Raw genomic sequence first — 17,618 nt, 5'->3', positions numbered from 1 at the left:
CCCTCAAAGACCAGCAAGGCGGCCTTTGTGTGGAGCCACAGAAAATGGGGGAGATACTAAATGAATATTTTGCATCAGTATTTACTGTGGAAAAGGATATGGAAGATATAGACTCTAGGGAAATAGATGGTGACATCTTGCAAAATGTCCAGATTACAGAGAAGGAAGTGCTGGATGTCTTGAAATGGTCAAAGGTAGATACATCCCAAGGATCTGTGGGAAGCTGGAGAAGTGGTTGCTGGGCCTCTTGCTGAGATATTTGTATCATCGATAATCACAGGTGAGGTGCCGGAAGACTGGAGGTTGGCAAAAGTGGTGTCACTGTTTAAGAAGGGCGATAAAGACAAGCCAGGGAACTATAGATCGGTGAGCCTGACCTCGGTGGTGAGCAAGTTGTTGGAGGGAATCCTGAGGGATAGGATGTACATGCATTTGGAAAGGCAAGGACTGATTCGGGATAGTCAACATGGCTTTGTGCGTGGGAAATCATGTCTCACAAACGTGATTGAGTTTTTTTGAAGAAGTAAAAAAGAAGATTGATGAGGGCAGAGCAGTAGATGCGATCTAATGGGACTTCAGTAAGGCATTTCACAAAGTTCCCCATGAGAAACTGATCTCACAGAATACAGGGAGAACTAGCCATTTGGATACAGAACTGGCTCAAAGGTAGAAGACAGAGGGTGGTGGTGGAGGGTTGTTTTTCAGATTGGAGGCCTGGGACCAGTGGAGTGCCACAAGGATCGGTGCTGGGTCCTCTACTTTTTGTCATTTACATAAATGATTTAGATGCGAGCATAAGCGGTACAGTTAGTAAGTTTGTAAATGACACCAAAATTGGAGGGAAGAGCGTTACCTCAGATTACAACAGGATCTGGACCAGATGGGCCAATGGGCTGAGAAGTGGCAGATGGGTTTAATTCAGGTAAGTGTGAGGTGCTGCATTTTGGGAAAGCAAATCTTAGCATGACTTATACATTTAATGGTAAGGTCCTAGGGAGTGTTGCTGAACAAAGAGACCTTGGAGTGCAGGTTCATAGCTCCTTGAAAGTGGAGTCGCAGGTAGATAGGATAGTGAAGAAGGCATTTGGTATGCTTTCCTTTATTGGTCAGAGTATTGAGTACAGGAGTTGGGAGGCCATGTTGTGGCTGTACAGTACATTGGTTAGGCCACTGTTGGAATATTGCGTGCATTTCTGATCTCCTTCCTATCAGAAAGATGTTGTGAAACGTGAAAGGGTTCAGAAAAGATTTGCCAGGATTGGAGGATCTGAGCTACAGGGAGAGGCTGAACAGGCTGGGGCTGTTTTCACTGGAGCGTCAGAGGCTGAGGGGTGATCTTATGGGGATTTACAAAATTATGAGGGGCATGGATAGGATAAATAGACAAAGTCTTTTCGCTGGGGTCGGGGAGTCCAGAACTAGAGGGCATAGGTTTAGGGTGAGAGAGGAAAGATATAAAAGAGACCTAAGGGGCAACTTTTTCACGCAGACGGTGGTGCGTGCATGGAATGAGCTGCCACAGGATGTGGTGGAGGCTGGTACAATTGCAACATTTAAGAGGCATTTGGATGGGTATATGAATAGGAAGGGTTTGGAGGGATATGGGCCAAGTGCTGGCAGATGGGACTAGATTGGGTTGGGATATGAACTGGTCAGCATGAATGGGTTGGACCGAAGAGTTTGTTTCCATGCTGTACATCTCTATGACTCTAAATCGTGGATTTAAGTGAGAATGTTCTAGAGTTCATGCTACTGTTAAATACTTAACCTAAAGTGATCATGCACATATTCTACATGGAAGGATGTATTTTTAGTTTCTTCTCATATGAACTCGTATGTTCAAGTGTTTAATATAAAACCTCAAAGATCTGTTCATTTCCAGTCAAACATTCATGAAATTATAGAAACAATTGTTCTACAAAGGTGGGCACACAGTTTGAACTGCTTTTACTCTGAAACTTTAAGAGAAATGCCAATTATTTATTATCTAAACTGAAATACATTTTTTTCAGACTTCAAGTTTCCAAAGTCCTGCAGACTCGCACCATGACTGGGTTGGCCCTCCAGATAGGCTTTCAAACCTAAGACCTATGAAATTTTATACACCAAAGCTTGAATCTGAACTGGAGCAGAAACTGAGGAAGTTAAGGATGGCTACACAAGTCTGGAATCAGAACTTTTGGTTGAATCAGAATGTAACTTTCAACAAGGTTAGTGGTATGAGTGATTTGAGTTACTCCGTGCTCTTAATGTTAGGAGTTTCTGATGTTTGTTTAAGCCACATGATGCAAACAGCCTTTTTAATATTGGTTACAAAGGATTTAGCTCACATAAAACATGACATTTGGCAAAACCAACCCATTATGTGTTTATGCTTTGCCTGAGCCTTCTTCCATTTTTCCTCATTCCCAACTGACAAATGCTTGTCCAGCTTCCCTTTAAACATATCTATATTGTTGACTTCAACCATTGTATTATACTCCTGATAGCTAGTCAGTGAAAGGAGAAATGAAAGCTAGTTTTTAGTTCTTTACAATTTACTTTACAATTTACTAAATTGATTTATTCACATAGTGAAACATCACAAAGTGTAACTTCTGACTCCAGTCAACACCTCCGTTAGTATATGTCTCTTCATTCACTCTTGAGCAAGTTGGAAAAAAAACAAGCTAATTAACAAATTGACATCCAGTTCTGTAAAAAGATACTATAAAAATATCAGCACTTGAAAGGAAACTTTTAAAGTAATGATCCTGTGACTGATAATGCACCCAATCTCTCAAGTTTGTGATCTTCATGGATTTTCTTTTCAGAGTGGTCCATGTGGAAATCTGTAGAATCTTGGAAAATTAACACCAATGCATTTATTATCTCAGCAGCTACTTATTACTTTTTAGTTCTAGTAATTTTGTGAGTACCCTTTCCCTACTTTAATATTTTAAGTTCCTCCTTCACATTTTTATGCTGATTTACAATTATTTCTGGGATGCTATTTGTGCCGTCTGCATCAAAACAGATATAAAATATCTTTTTAATTTATTTACCATTTACTTATTTGTCATTATGAACTCCGCAGACTTTTCTTCGAGGATAAAAGCTCACTCTATTTATTCTTTTCCTTTTCAAATAACTGTAAAGTGTGAGGTGAAATAGGAAACAATAAACAGGGGAATCAATTTAAGTTAAAAGGGCAGAAGATTCACCGGGTGCGACAAAAACTGTTTTTTAGATGTGAAACCCTCATAATATTTAAGAAGTATTTAGATGTGCATTTGCAATGCCAAACCATATAAGGCTTATGGGCTAAGTGTTAAAAAATTGAGATAAGATGAATAGATGGTTGTTCTGACCAGCACAGACCTGAAGGGGCAAAGGACCTATTTCTGTGTTGTAGAACTCTTAACTCTGAGTTCCTCAGGATAGTGTCCTCGAACCAAACACCTTCAGCTGCTTCTGATCAATGGTTAGCTTCCAGCATGTTGATAGTGGACAATTCAGTGATGGTAATGTCATTGAATGTCTCAGGATGATGGTTAGATTCTCTTGTTAGAGATGTTAATTGCCTTGCATTTGTTTGATGTGAATATTACTTACCACCTTTCAGCACAAACATGGATGTGGTCCAGGACTTGCTGTGTTCAGGCATGAACTGCTTCAGCATCTGAGGAGTTGCGAATGATGCTGGACATCATGCAATCATCAGTGAACATTGCCATCTCTGACCTTCTGACAGAGGGAAAGTCATTGATGAAGTAGCCACCATTAGATTAGTGCTTGCACTGCCTTTGGTAGGCACTGATGTAGTGATATTATTACTGGACTCATAATACAGAGACCCAGGGAATGTTCTAGGGACCTAGGTTCAGTTTTAAATTTAATAAAAATCTTAAATTAGAAGTCAAATGACCACGAATCTAATATCGATTTGTGTATATCTCAATCTTATTCATTAAAGTCCTTTAGGGATGGAAAACTGTAGTTCCTATTGGTCTGACCTACCTGTAACTCCATTGCCAAAGCAATGTGTTTGACTCTTAACTAATCTCTAAAAAGGCATACCAAGCCAGACAATTGTATCAACTGCTAGGATGTCTCAAAAGGAAATCAAACCAATGGCATCAACCTAAGTGCTGGAAGCAACAACATCAAACTCAGCCTCATCAATCCTGTAAAGTCTTCCTTACCGACGTTTAGGAGTAAGTGGTAAAATTTGGAAAACTGCCTTGCAGACTAGTTGAACTACTGACTGGTATAGCCATACTCAAGAGTCTTACCTTCCACAATGACCCAAACAACAATATCATCATCCATGGATATGTCCTGTTCCACTGGCTTGACAAAAAACAGCAGTTGCAATGGCACTGTGATATACAGCAGGGAGTGATTTGCCCAGGGACCCTTCAACATGGACTGTGAATCCTATGAAGTCTCATGACATTGGATCAGAAATGGGCAAGGTAATTGCCTGCTGTTTACCATGTACAGCCCGCCTCAACTGATGAACCAGTACTCCTCCACATTGAACACCACCTTGAACAAGTATGGAGGGTGACAGTGATACAGAATGTACTCTGGGTGGAAAATTTGTGCACCATGAAGAGTAGCTCGGCAGCATCATTGCTGATTAATCTGGTTGAATTCTAAAGGACGCAGCTGCAAGATTAAACCTGCAGAAGATGGTGGAAAAGATGTACTTGACCTTACCCTCACCAGTCTGCCTGCTGCAAATGCATTTGTCCATGACAGTATAAGAGTGACAACTGCACATTCTTTGGTGAGACAAAGTCCCATTTTTTCATTGAACGACGACTCCATCATGTTGTGTGGCATTATCACTGTACTAAATGAGATAAACAAACAACTTGAGGTTGGGCATGATTTACTGTGAGCCATTAGTGGCAGCAAAATTATACTTAAACATAATCTGCAACCTGAAGGCCTGACATTTCCCTCATGTACCTAAAAATGAGGTGCCAACCTGGTGAAACTACAAAATAGAACTGCCTCTGTGTTTTAAATAGCAGAAGCAGCAAATATTAGGGCTAAACGATTCCACCATCAACGGATCAGGCCTAAGCTCTGCAGTCCTGCTGCATCCAGGAATGAATTATGGCATACGGTTAAATCACTGGAGGAGGGAGTGATCCTTGTCCTCAATGTTATATCAAAAAGATAAGGCTGAAACATTTGTGACAAGGATCAGCTGCAAATGTCAAGTGGATGATTCAACTCTGCCTCTTTTCCAGATGTCACCAGCATTGCTGATGCCAGTCTTCAGCCAAATCAATTTGCTCCATGTGTTGTTGTGAAACAGCTGGAACATTTGATGTTGCAAAGGGTATATGTTCTGACAACATTCTGGCAATAGTACTGAGGATGTGTGTCCAGCACTTGCCACATCTCAAACCAGACGGTGTTCTAGTGCCTTGAATGTAGATTTATCCAGCTTCCTCATTTCCCCGCCCCCCACCTTATCTCAGCCCCAACCCCTGGCTTCAGCACCGCCTTCTTGACCTGCAATCTTCTTCCCAACCTCTCTGCCCCCACTTCCTCTCTGGCCTATCGCCCTCATCTCCTTCCACCAGTTGTATTCCCAGCACCCCTCCCCCAAATTCCCTCCCCCCTACCCTTTATCTCAGCCCTCTTGACACACCAGCCTCGTTCCTGAAGAAGGGCTTATGCCCGAAATGTCGATTCTCCCGCTCCTCGGATGCTGCCTGGCCTGCTGTGTTTTTCCAGCACATTTTTCAACTGTGTTCTAGTGCGCTTACATCACGCATTCGCCTGACGATGTAAAGAGTTGCCCAGGTATTTCCTGCACACAAAGTAGGACAACTCCAACTCTATTAATTATCACCTTATCAGTCTACTCTCAATTGCAGAAAAATGTTGTGTCATCAACAGTAGACTTCTACAGCAATAACCTGCTCATAACACTCAATTTGGGTTCCACCAGAGCCACTCCCCTCCTGACCACATTAAAGCCTTAATTCAAATAGGTCAAAAGAATTGAATTCCAGAGGTGAAGTGAGAATGACTGCTCTTCACTTCAAGGCTGCATTTGACTGAGTGTGGCATCAAAGAGCCCTTGCAAAACATGGGTCAATGGGAATGGAGGTAAAACACTCAGCTGGTTGGAGTCAAACTTAGCACAATGATGATTGTATGAGGTCACAATATCTATGCAGGAGTTCCTCAGCTTTTAAACCCAACTATCTTCAGTTGCTTCATCTGTAACTTTCTCTCCATCATAAGGCCAGAGGTGGGGATGTTTGCTGCTGATTGCACAATGTTTAGCACTGTTCATGACTCTTCACATACTGGAGAAATCTATATCCAAATGCAACAGTATCAACACTTGAGTTTACAAGTAACTTTCATGCCACACACTGTCAGGCAATGACCATTCAAAAAGAGAAAATCCAACCATCAGCCCTTGATATTCAATTACCATTGCTGAATCCCAATGCCTATATCTTGGGGGTTCCCACTGACTTGAAATTAAATTGGACTAGCCATGTAAATACTTCAGATACAAGACCAGATATGGTACTAGAAATCCTGCAGTAAGTTGCTCTCAAAATAGCTCCCTAAAGCACATCCATCTTCTACAAGGCACAGGTCAGGAATATTCAATTTACCTGGTTGAGTACAGCTCCAACAACACGCAAGAAGCTTAACAACATTCAGGAAAAAACATCTGGCTTGATTAGCAATACATCCACAAACATGCACTTCTGACATTACCAAAACTCAGCAGCCATACATATATGATGCACTAGGAGAATTCGCCAAGGCTGTTTAAGACAGGACCTTTCAAGTGCATGACCACTGCTATCTAGAAGGATATGGGCAGTAGATACATGAGAACACCATCATCTGTAAGTTGCTCATCAAGCCACTTATTATTCTAACTTGGAAATGTGTCACTGTTCCTTCACTTGCAATGGGTTAAAAGCCTGGAACTCCATCCCTAACGGCATTGTGAGTCCACCTACAGCAAATGAACTGCTGCTGATCAAGAAGGTGATAGTAGTGATGATCTACCAGGGATGAACGAGTGACTCCCATAATGAGCAGTAAAAACAAAATGACAAAATAATGTTTAATGCTGGTTTCAGACAAGAGGAGATGATATTGGAATTTTAAATGTTAACTGAAGTTGGGTAGTTTGTTATCTATAATGTTAAACAACTTCAGTTAAGTTTAGGCCTGTGTTATTGTTGCACTCCAGAAAATTGACATTCTCTTCTAATTTTTCCTAACGTTTTTTTTAAAAGCTTGTAGATCTTCCACTGTAAATTTCAAAATGCTAGGGACAGCTTAAGCTATGTTTACTGCAGAACTACCTAATTATAATAATATTAAAGAGCTTGTGACTGCAAACACATTCCTTTTCATACTTATTCCAAGTCATTATTACTTCATAATGTGAAACTAATGCTTGATCATGTTGAATGTGTAATACAATGAATCTCCTTTGCCGATTCATTCTTTCAACTCCAGGTGGCACTGCCAACGTTATTTCATATTACTTCTGTCTGTTAACTTGAGTTGCTTTCTCCACTAGAACAAGTTTAAAGGTATTAAAATAAATACAGATTGATCTAAAAGAACAATTTACAAACTACTTATGGTCAAATATTTTGTTTCCTCATATTTTCAAGATTTCTGCTATTTCAGTACCATACACAATTAACTAGCATGCTGCTGTCACAGTTGCTGCAGAATACAGATTGGGAAATACATTTTAAATCTTAGAACCTGCATTGATAGTTTTTTTTTATTCTGAGGAGAGTTTGTCTCATAATTTTGCACTGTTGCTAAGTAGTTATTGTTCAATTATTTAAACTGCTTGTCACTTGCAGTCCATCAAGAATTGAAGATCAAACTTGAACCACTAAAGGTTATAATATTTTAGAGCTGATAAAAATTAAACAATATGTTTCCAAATATCGATGCAGACACCACATAAAATAAAAAAAAGTTAGAATCTATAACTTATTCTTTGCTTTGGGGTGGGATTTTTTTTCCTGCTGCATTCCTCACTGTGCTTTGTAGATGGTGGGTGTGCTTTGGGCATGTCATTATGAGAGTTATTCATTGCAGGATTACTAACCTCTGATCTGCTCTTGTACCCACAGTACCTTGTATCCTCCTATCATTCTCAGTATTCTCTTTCTGTATACAAGTAAATCATGAAATTCCACATACACGTGTAAAAATTTAGAGACAACTGTGAAAACCCAATCCCGTAGTTACTGATTGCAGAGTAGATTTTTTTTAGAACTGGACTTGGGATGCTATGACCTCCCTCTTCTCTTTACAGACAAAAAGGAATCCTCCAATGACCAAAATCTCCTCTTTGCTAACCACAGCACCTAACTGTAGTGCCAGAAAATTCAAGGACTAACTCAAGCACAACTAATTCCACTTCCCATGTGGCATCTAGTATTCCTCAGGACAAAATCCCAGAGAAGGCAACAGAACATAAAATGTTGGTGGGTTATGGTATGGTGGTTGAACTTTGGCGATTCTATAATTGTACTGTGCAAGTAACCCTGTTTGGACAGTTTTAATTTTGGCCAATGAGCATTTCTTTTAGAGTTGGTCATTTGGATCATCTTTGCAACTGATCCCAGAGGAAGAGAGAGAATTAGCTAGTTTGCAGTGTCGGTACCAATAGTTCAATGCCACTACACGATGAGATTATACTTGCATCACATTTACAGAAGTGGAGTCTATAAATTTACTTTATATATATTTTACTTTTTTCTTGTTGTTTTCAACTTTCTCTTGCCTGATCCCAACAAATGTCCTTCTGCATAGTCATCTCCTTAGTTTAAATAGAGAAGCGCTTTGATTCTGCTAGATCAGTTCTGACTACTGTGTCCTTTTTTTCTGGCAGACCTTTCAAATCGGTCTGCTAGTATGCATGAACACTGATGTCTTAGTGCTGGGAAAACTTGTATTTTTTTGTGTGTTGTGTCTTTAATAAGAAAATAGATTTTGAAAAAGGGTTTGTTGGTTTCCTGATTCTACCATTGTTTGGATTCTGAGAAATGTCCATTATTATTTGAATGTGAGCAGCTAAGAAGCAAAGGATGTATAGAAAGATAACTACAGTGGGGCTGAGTTTCAGTCTTTTTTTCTGTGCAGCAGTTTACAACACTGAGAATATATGCAAACAGCAAACCAATAAGCATTTTTGAGTGGAACAATTTTTTGTTTGGCAGTCTTCAAACAGTTCCTGAGCTGAAGCAGGTCTCTGAGAATGTTACAATGTGCAGTTGGAAAGGACAAAACATTGAAGACAGGAAGACCAAGGGATTGTGGCTTGGACAATATTGATTGCTGCTGCTGAAGTAGTGCCAGATCCCACTGTGATCTTCAATGAAGTTGGAGAAGGGACCGTCTAGAGATCCTGTCCTGTCAGAATGGCTATGACCTGAGTGAGAGAAGATTTGTAAACCTGTGCCTCGTGGCTTATAACTGTGTCTCGGATGGATTATGGTTACCAATGAGTACAACTGAGGGCTAAAATTGATGGTTGGCTGTTGAGATGTCCAACAAACAAAGGCTGGCTTGTAAAGACAGAGATTGCATGTGATGCTATATTTGTGTAGCAAGTAAGTGCTTTTAATTATGTGAGGCATAAGCCTGTATCAAGTATTCAAAGTGAAATTGACCCTTTTTTGAATTTTCCATCATTTGTTAACTAAAGTTTAAAATTGTTTTTATTCTGTTGGTTTGCAACAATAAAGCTTTTAAAGTGAAATCTTGCCCAGCAATTTTCTTTCTGTTGAAATTTTTCTCTCATTACATTTATTGCTGTCAATAGGGATTATAATTTTAAGCTCTTAGTTGCATTTCTTTTGTTGATATTATCCAAGCTTTGTCAATTATGGTATAAAGATGTCCTTTCTACATGAATTACTTGATTTTTATATCTTATTATTTTGGACTATTTACATTTGTGAAGCACCAGGCACTGTTCAAATGTTTTAAATATTAATATCCAATTATTTCATTTTTAAACGTTACTGCACTTGAGCTCCAATACCTACTAAAATGTGGTGGGTTTTTCGACTTTTTGTAATTCACTCTAATTGCATTCACTCTTTTGTGGGTTGTGTGTCTTGCCTGAAAAAAAAGGTAGAATGTATTCCCCATTCCTATGCCTTTGAGAAGGTTGTGCTGAGCTGCCTTCTTGAGCCACTGCAGTCGTCTCGATGGGCGTACTCCTGCACTACTGTCCGGTTTTTAACTTAGCAAATATACATAAAGGGAGTGCAGTGTTTTCCACAGAAGCTAACTCTGATTTGATGGAATGCTAAACCTGGAGTGTAAATGAAACACGAAGGTCCAAACTTTCTCCCTAACGGTATTGTGCATTTCCTAAGATTGTGTGGATTGCAGTGGTTTGAGAAGGCAGTTCATCACTATTTTAAGAGCAATTAGGAACAGGAAATACATGCTGATTGGGCAATAAATGCCACATCCCATAAATAAATTTTAAGAAATTATTTTGGACTTCAGCACAATTGCTGTAGCTACTTTGAGAATGCTTCATTTGCATTATTGTCAGGTACTTTATAGGCCATTGTATAACAGAAACAGTAGCAAAATGAGTACAAAATTGGCTGAGTAGGAGGAAACAGATACTAAAGGTCAATGGATGTTTTTCGGAAGATTTGGAGTTCCCAGGGGCTGATATTGGGAGCCTTGCTTCTCCTAATAATATGTTAATGATCGTGAATCTTGGTGTAGAGGGCACAATTTCAAAGTTTGCAGATGAAACAAAATTTGAAACAGTTGTAGGCTGTGAGGAAGACTTTATGGAACTCCAAAAGGATATTGACAAGTTGGTGGGATGGGTGTATAGGTAACAAATGAGGTTCAATGCAGAGAAATGTGATTTGATGCAGTATGATTGGAAGAACATTGAAAGACAATATAAAGTAGAAGGTATATGTCTAAAGTGGGTGCAGGAGCAGAGGGTCCTGGGTATAAATGTGCACAGATCATTGAAGGTGGCATGACACGTGGATAGAACAAGTAATAAATTATGCAGTGTCATTTGCTTTATTTACAGGCATAGAGTACAAGAGCAAGGTGATAATGTATAACTTGTACACAATACCTAACCAGCCACTTGTTAAATCTCAGTTGGAATATTGTGTACAGTTGTAAGTGCCCCATTTTAAGAAATAAATGAATACTAGGAGAGGGTGCAGAAGCAATTGGCAAGAATGGTTCCAGGAATGAGAAAATTTGAAAAGAAGAAGGCTGAGAAGAGATTTGATCAACGTTTTCAAAATCATGAGTGAGCTGGTATAGTAGATAGGGGGAAACTGTGCCTGCTCATAAAATGACCAAGAAAGAGGGTATATAGAACATAGAACAATACAGCACAGAACAGGCCCTTCGGCCCACGATGTTGTGCCGAACATCTATCCTAGATTAAGCACCCATCCATGTACCTATCCAATTGCCGCTTAAAGGTCGCCAATGATTCTGACTCTACCACTCCCACGGGCAGCGCATTCCATGCCCCCACCACTCTCTGGGTAAAGAACCCACCCCTGACATTTCCCCTATACCTTCCACCCTTCACCTTAAATTTATGTCCCCTTGTAACACTGTTGTACCCGAGGAAAAAGTTTCTGACTGTCTACTCCATCTATTCCTCTGATCATCTTATAAACCTCTATCAAGTCACCCCTCATCCTTCGCCGTTCCAACGAGAAAAGGCCGAGAACTCTCAACCTATCCTCATACGACCTATTCTCCATTCCAGGCAACATCCTGGTAAATCTTCTCTGCACCCTCTCCAAAGCTTCCACATCTTTCCTAAAGTGAGGCGACCAGAACTGCACACAGAACTCCAAATGTGGCCTAACCAAAGTCCTGTACAGCTGCAACATCACTTCACGACTCTTGAATTCAATCCCTCTGCTAATGAACGCTAATACACCATAGGCCTTCTTACAAGCTCTATCCACCTGAGTGGCGACTTTCAAAGATCTATGTACATAGACCCCAAGATCCCTCTGTTCCTCCACCTGACTAAGAACCCTACCGTTAACCCTGTATTCTGCATTCTTATTTGTTCTTCCAAAATGGACAACCTCACACTTGGCAAGGTTGAACTCCATCTGCCACTCCTCAGCCCAGCTCTGCATCATATCTAAGTCCCTTTGCAGCCGACAACAGCCCTCCTCACTGTCCACAACTCCACCAATCTTCGTATCATCTGCAAATTTACTGACCCACCCTTCGACTCCCTCATCCAAGTCATTAATAAAAAAGAGCAAGGAGATAATGTATAACTTGTACACAATACTTAACCAGCCACTTATATAGATTGTATAGATTTAAAGTAATGTGCAAAAGGAGCAAGTAGTTAGAGTGTAGAATGACTGCCTGGAAATGTGGTAGAAGCAGGTTCAACTGAAGCATTGAAAAGGTATTGGATGATTATTTGGTTAGAAATAGTGTCAATAATATTGGGTAAAGGCAGGAGATTGTAATGATGTTATTTTGAAGAGTTGGTGCAGGTATGATGGACTGAGTGGCCTCCTCCTGCATTGTAACAATTCTGATTGTAAATTAATATTACATCTCAAGATTACAAACAGAACTTTGCATAAATAGTAAAGCAGTGCCTTTAGTGGAAACCTCTGGTGCAATTGCTCATAAGCAATGATCTACTCAACAGTTGAGTGAAAATTCTGTGCACAAGATCTATATGGACTTCATTAAGACGTGCGACAAGTTTCCCCATGGGAGGCTGGTTAGCAAGATTAGCTCCCATGGAATACAGGGAGAACTGGCCATGTGGATACAGAACTGGCTCAAAAGTAGAAGGCAAGAGGGTGGTGGTTGTGGTGGAGGGTTGTTTTCAGACTGGAGGCCTGTGACCAGTGGAGTGCCACAAGGATTGGTGCTGGGTCCTCTACTTTTTGTCATTTGCATAAATGATTTGGATGCGACCATAAGAGGTACAGTTAGTAAGTTTGTAGATGACACCAAAATTGGAGGTGTGGTGGACAGTGAAGAAGGATACCTCAGACTACAACAGGATCTCGATCAGATGGCCCAGTGGGCTGAGAAGTGGCAGATGGAGTTTAATTCAAATAAATGCAAGGTGCTGTATTTTGGGAAAGCAAATCTTAGCAGGACTTATACACTTAATGGTAAAGTCCTAGGGAGTGTTGCTGAACAAAGAGACTTTGGAGTGCAGGTTCATAGCTCCTTGAAAGTGGAGTCGCAGGTAGATAGAATAGTGAAGAAGGCATTTGGTATGTTTTTGTTTATTGGTCAGAGTATTGAGTGCAGGAGTTGGGAGTTCATGTTGCAGCTGTACAGATCATTGGTTAGGCCACTTTTGGAATATTGCATGCAATTCTGGTCTCCTTCCTATCAGAAAGATGTTGTGAAACTTGAAAGGGTTCAGAAAAGATTTACAGGGACCAACATAGTTCCAGGGGACCAAAGACTGTACTCTGAGATGATTGAGAGTTATCATGCCTTAGGTGAGGAGTGAGGTTGAGAAGGCAGGACTTTTAGTTTGTATGGAAATTGAAACTGCATAGTTGGTGTCACCCTGTATTGCAAACCAGCCATCAAGCCAACTAAGCTAACCAACGCCCTAACTTCTAAACATAAGATTCATTTGGCTAACTGTTTAAAATTAATGTACTAAATGTTCCTTCCAACTTTAAAATGTACACAGATTCGTTCTAAATCAGTTTTGGAAATGATTTGGAGATGCTGGTGTTGGACTGGGGTGTACAAAATTAAAAATCACACAACACCAGGTTATAGTCCAACAGGTTTAATTGGAAGCACTAGCTTTCAGAGCACTGCTTCTTCATCAGGTGGTTGTGGAGTACACAATTATAAGACACAGAATTTATAGCAAAAGTTTACAATGTGATATAACTGAAATTATACATTGAAAAATAACTTGATTATTTGTTAAGTTTCTCATCTGTCAGAATGACCGTGTTAGTTTCACTTCTTTCATATGTAAATCACAAAACATTTTACAAATTTACATTCTCAGGTGAACTTAAACTTGATAAGGCAGATGATAAGAGGGGTTTGGTGTATAGGCTTCAAAGAGTGGTTTCATTAAATATTTTGTCAAGGCTTATTAACTGATTTGAAACCCATGTAATAAAAGGGGTGACATGGATGCAGAATTGGTCAAGTGACAGGAAACAGAGTAAATGTGGGCATTTTTAAACTGGATGATGGCAAACAGCAGTATTGCTCAAAGGTCATTACTTGGGCCAATATCCCTTAGAATTTTAAAAATCTGATGAATAATGAGGTGTGTGGTAATAGACTTCAAGAGAACAGATTGGTGGAATAGGTAACCAAAAGGCAATGTTTAAATTCAGATCTTTAAGTAGTCCCTCAGGATCTAGGATGACTAGCCTTCCCCTGTGGTTTCTTTTTTGGATTCTGAGCTGACCATTAAGTCCAATGTGAAATCTGCAAACTCTACTACATGGGGAGCAAACTGTACTTGAAGAGTTGGATAGATAAGTTGCCTAGAGGTTTGTATATTTTCTAACATCTTCGCGCAATCCTGAGAGTATTTTTGTATTAAGAAATTGGAACAGGAGTAGTCTATTTGGCCCCTTGAACCTGCTCTGATCTAACTTTCCTGTGCTTTCCCCGTAAACCTTGATTCCCCTACTGATCAAGATTTGGTACCTTTCTGAATGCGACTTTGTGGGCAGCACGGTGGCACAGTGGTTAGCACTGCTGCCTCACAGCGCCAGAGACCCGGGTTCATTTCCCACCTCAGGTGACTGACTGTGTGGAGTTTGCACATTGTCCCTGTGTCTGCGTGGGTTTCCTCCGGGTACTCCGGTTTCCTCCCACAGTCCAAAGATATGCAGGTCAGATTCATTGGCCATGCTAAATTGCCCATAGTGTTAGGTGAAGGGGTATGGGTGGGTTGCGCTTCGGTGGGTCGGTGTGGACTTGTTGGGCCGAAGGGCCTGTTTCCACACTGTAGGTAATCTAATCTAAAAAAAACTTCTGTATTTTGGTCAATCATAAGCCAAGAACATCTGTGAGTTGGTGGATAAGTTTGACTGCAGAAAACATTGCTATTGGACTGCCTTTCTTGACACTGGTCATGAGAAGCTCTTGCAAAGGCTTTCGCAGTGGTACTTCTCCAACGATAAAGTCTTCATACATGTGGAGGATCATAGGGCTGCTCTCTCATTAGAGAGAGTTAATAAGTGGCAGTTTAACCTGAAAGTCGGACTGCAGATGATGGAAAGTCAGAGTCGATAAAACGTGGAGCCGGAAAAAGTATATCAGGTCAAGCAGCATCAGAAGAGCAGAAGAGTTGATATATCAGGCAGGACATTTCACCATGTCCTGCTGAAGGGCCCTGCCTGAAATGTTGACTCTCCTGCTCTTATGATGCTGTTTGACCTGCTGTGCTTTTTCTGGCTCCATGTTTATTTAACATTGACTTTAACCTGCAAGTTACTGCACTTCGGCAAGGGAAGGGGTTGAGAAGGAGAATTCTTCATGGTAACCTCAGTTAGTGCGGGAATTGAACTGGGTGGCATCACTCCGCATCAGTGCAATTTGTTGTGTACCATGGCAACGCACTCCAGCTATTTGTTTTGCAACCAAATATTACGTTTTTAAATAGTTCAACACACTCTGTGCTTTCAGTCAGTCCTTGCCAGCCTTCAGTCTCTCTTAAAGGTACAGTATACACTTACACCTTCATAACACTCTTGTCATCTTGTACACCTCTGTCAAGTCACCTCTCATCCTTTTTTGCTCCAATGAGAAAAGCCCTAGCTCCCTCAACCTTTCTTCATAACACATACCCTCCAGTCCAGGCAGCATCCTGGTAAATCTCTGCACCTTCTCTAAAGCTTCAACATCCTTCCTGTAATGAGGTGACCAGAACGGAACACACTATTCCAAGTGTGGTTTAACTAGGTTCTACAGAGCTGTAGCTAACCTTGTAGCTCTTAAACTCAATCCCCCTGCTAATGAAAGCCACCCTCCAATCATCTGGCACTACTCCAGTAGACAGTGAGGATCCAAAGGTCATTGCCATTGGTGCAGCAATCGTTTTCCTCGCTTTAAGTAGACACCTTGGGTATATCCTGTCTGGCCCAGGGGACTTATCTATTATCCTTGTCTTTTTCAAACTTTTCAGCATATCCTTCTTCTTAACGTAAATCTGTTCAAGCAAATCAGCCTGTTTCATGCTGTCTTCACAAACAACAAGGTCCCTCTCAGCTGTCTATCCTTCCTCACTGACTCTTTGCATGCTGTATCTGGCTGTTCAGTAGCTACTTCACCCTCAGATCCATAGATCTGGCCCCCACCCCCTGCTAGACTAGTGTAAACCCAGCCGAAGAGCTCTAACAAACCGCCCTACCAGGATATTGGTGCCCCTTCAGTTCAGGTGCAACCTATCCTTGTACAGGTCCTACGTTCCTCAGATGATCCACATATATCTGAAGCCGTCCCTCCTATACCAGCCCTGCAGCCACCTGCTCATCTGCACTTGCTCTCTGTTCCTAGTATCATTAGCCCATGGCACTGGCAGCATTCCTGAGATTACAACTCTGCTCCTCCTATCTTTCTATCAAAGACTTCACCTTCTGATCCATAACTTCCATTTCTGATTTCTTACCAGCTCAAAAACTTTGTCGCATATCTCTATATCATTTCTCTTTAGAGCATATTAATTACACGGGAAAAAACAGTCTACTTGCAGCTTAAGGAAATAGACTAATTTTTCCCCCCAGGTAGAGAGGTAGAAGAATTTTTTTAAAAATCAGAATAAGTTGTCCAAACTTTCTGCTGCAGATGTCCCGTGGCAGTAGTCTGGCTGAGATTGCCAATTTGCCTTTCTCAAAAAAGATGTCAGAATCTTTTGTTGAAGTCTGCTTCATTGTGACATTTCTTTCCCATGTTAGGAGCCAATAAGACAGACCCAGACTTGCCTCTAGCATAATCCTGGGATCAATCAACTTCTCTCTCAGGACATTATACGGTGTGCTATCTGAGGTTTGCAGTTTTTCTCAGAAGCAATAAGTTTCAGATTCAGTATTTGACGAATACACATATTTGTTTTGAAATGCACACAAATTAAAGTAAACCACAGGGGAAAGTTCTTCAGTTTTCAGCATAAAATATTTCACTTCTTATCTGCAAGTAATATTGTGACATCTCTTAAATTCAACATTGCATCAAATTGTAAAAGTGCTGTACAGCTGTATCTGCTTTCGGTAAAATGTTGTTCATTTCTTTCCAGGAGAAAGAGAAATTCATACACTCCCGCTTAAAGGCAAAAGGAATAGCATTAAGAGATGAGGAAGGTGGGTAAACCATAACCTTAATTTTTATTTCAATTAGGTACCTATACATATTTTTTAAATTCATGCAATATTGTTGTAAAATATTGTCTGTAAGAAATATAAATAAACAAGTTTGTGCAGTAATTCTATTTAGATTGTTGTGAATGTATATAAAATGTTGATATTGATTGAGGAGTGTGCATCACTGAATATTCTTTAGAGTGTTTGAGCGTTCTTGGTCTTTAGTTTTAAAGA

At 40.4% G+C, this 17,618-nt stretch overlaps 1 protein-coding gene across 1 annotated transcript in view; it reads left to right on the top strand.

The window, feature by feature from the left end:
- LOC132817935 (cytochrome c oxidase assembly factor 8) overlaps positions 1 to 17,618 on the top strand; it is a 29,048-nt gene that overhangs the window by 7,434 nt on the left and 3,996 nt on the right. The window contains exons 2-3 of the mRNA XM_060828479.1: positions 2,013 to 2,210; positions 17,321 to 17,384. Of these exons, the coding sequence (XP_060684462.1) occupies positions 2,013 to 2,210; positions 17,321 to 17,384 (262 nt within the window). The remainder of the gene's footprint in view (positions 1 to 2,012; positions 2,211 to 17,320; positions 17,385 to 17,618) is intronic.

Source organism: Hemiscyllium ocellatum, chromosome 8 (assembly GCF_020745735.1).
Source record: "Hemiscyllium ocellatum isolate sHemOce1 chromosome 8, sHemOce1.pat.X.cur, whole genome shotgun sequence".
NCBI classification, from domain to species: Eukaryota; Metazoa; Chordata; class Chondrichthyes; order Orectolobiformes; family Hemiscylliidae; genus Hemiscyllium; species Hemiscyllium ocellatum.
The sequence above is the reverse complement of the archived record's forward strand: the minus strand, read 5'-3'. Positions and strand labels throughout refer to the sequence as shown.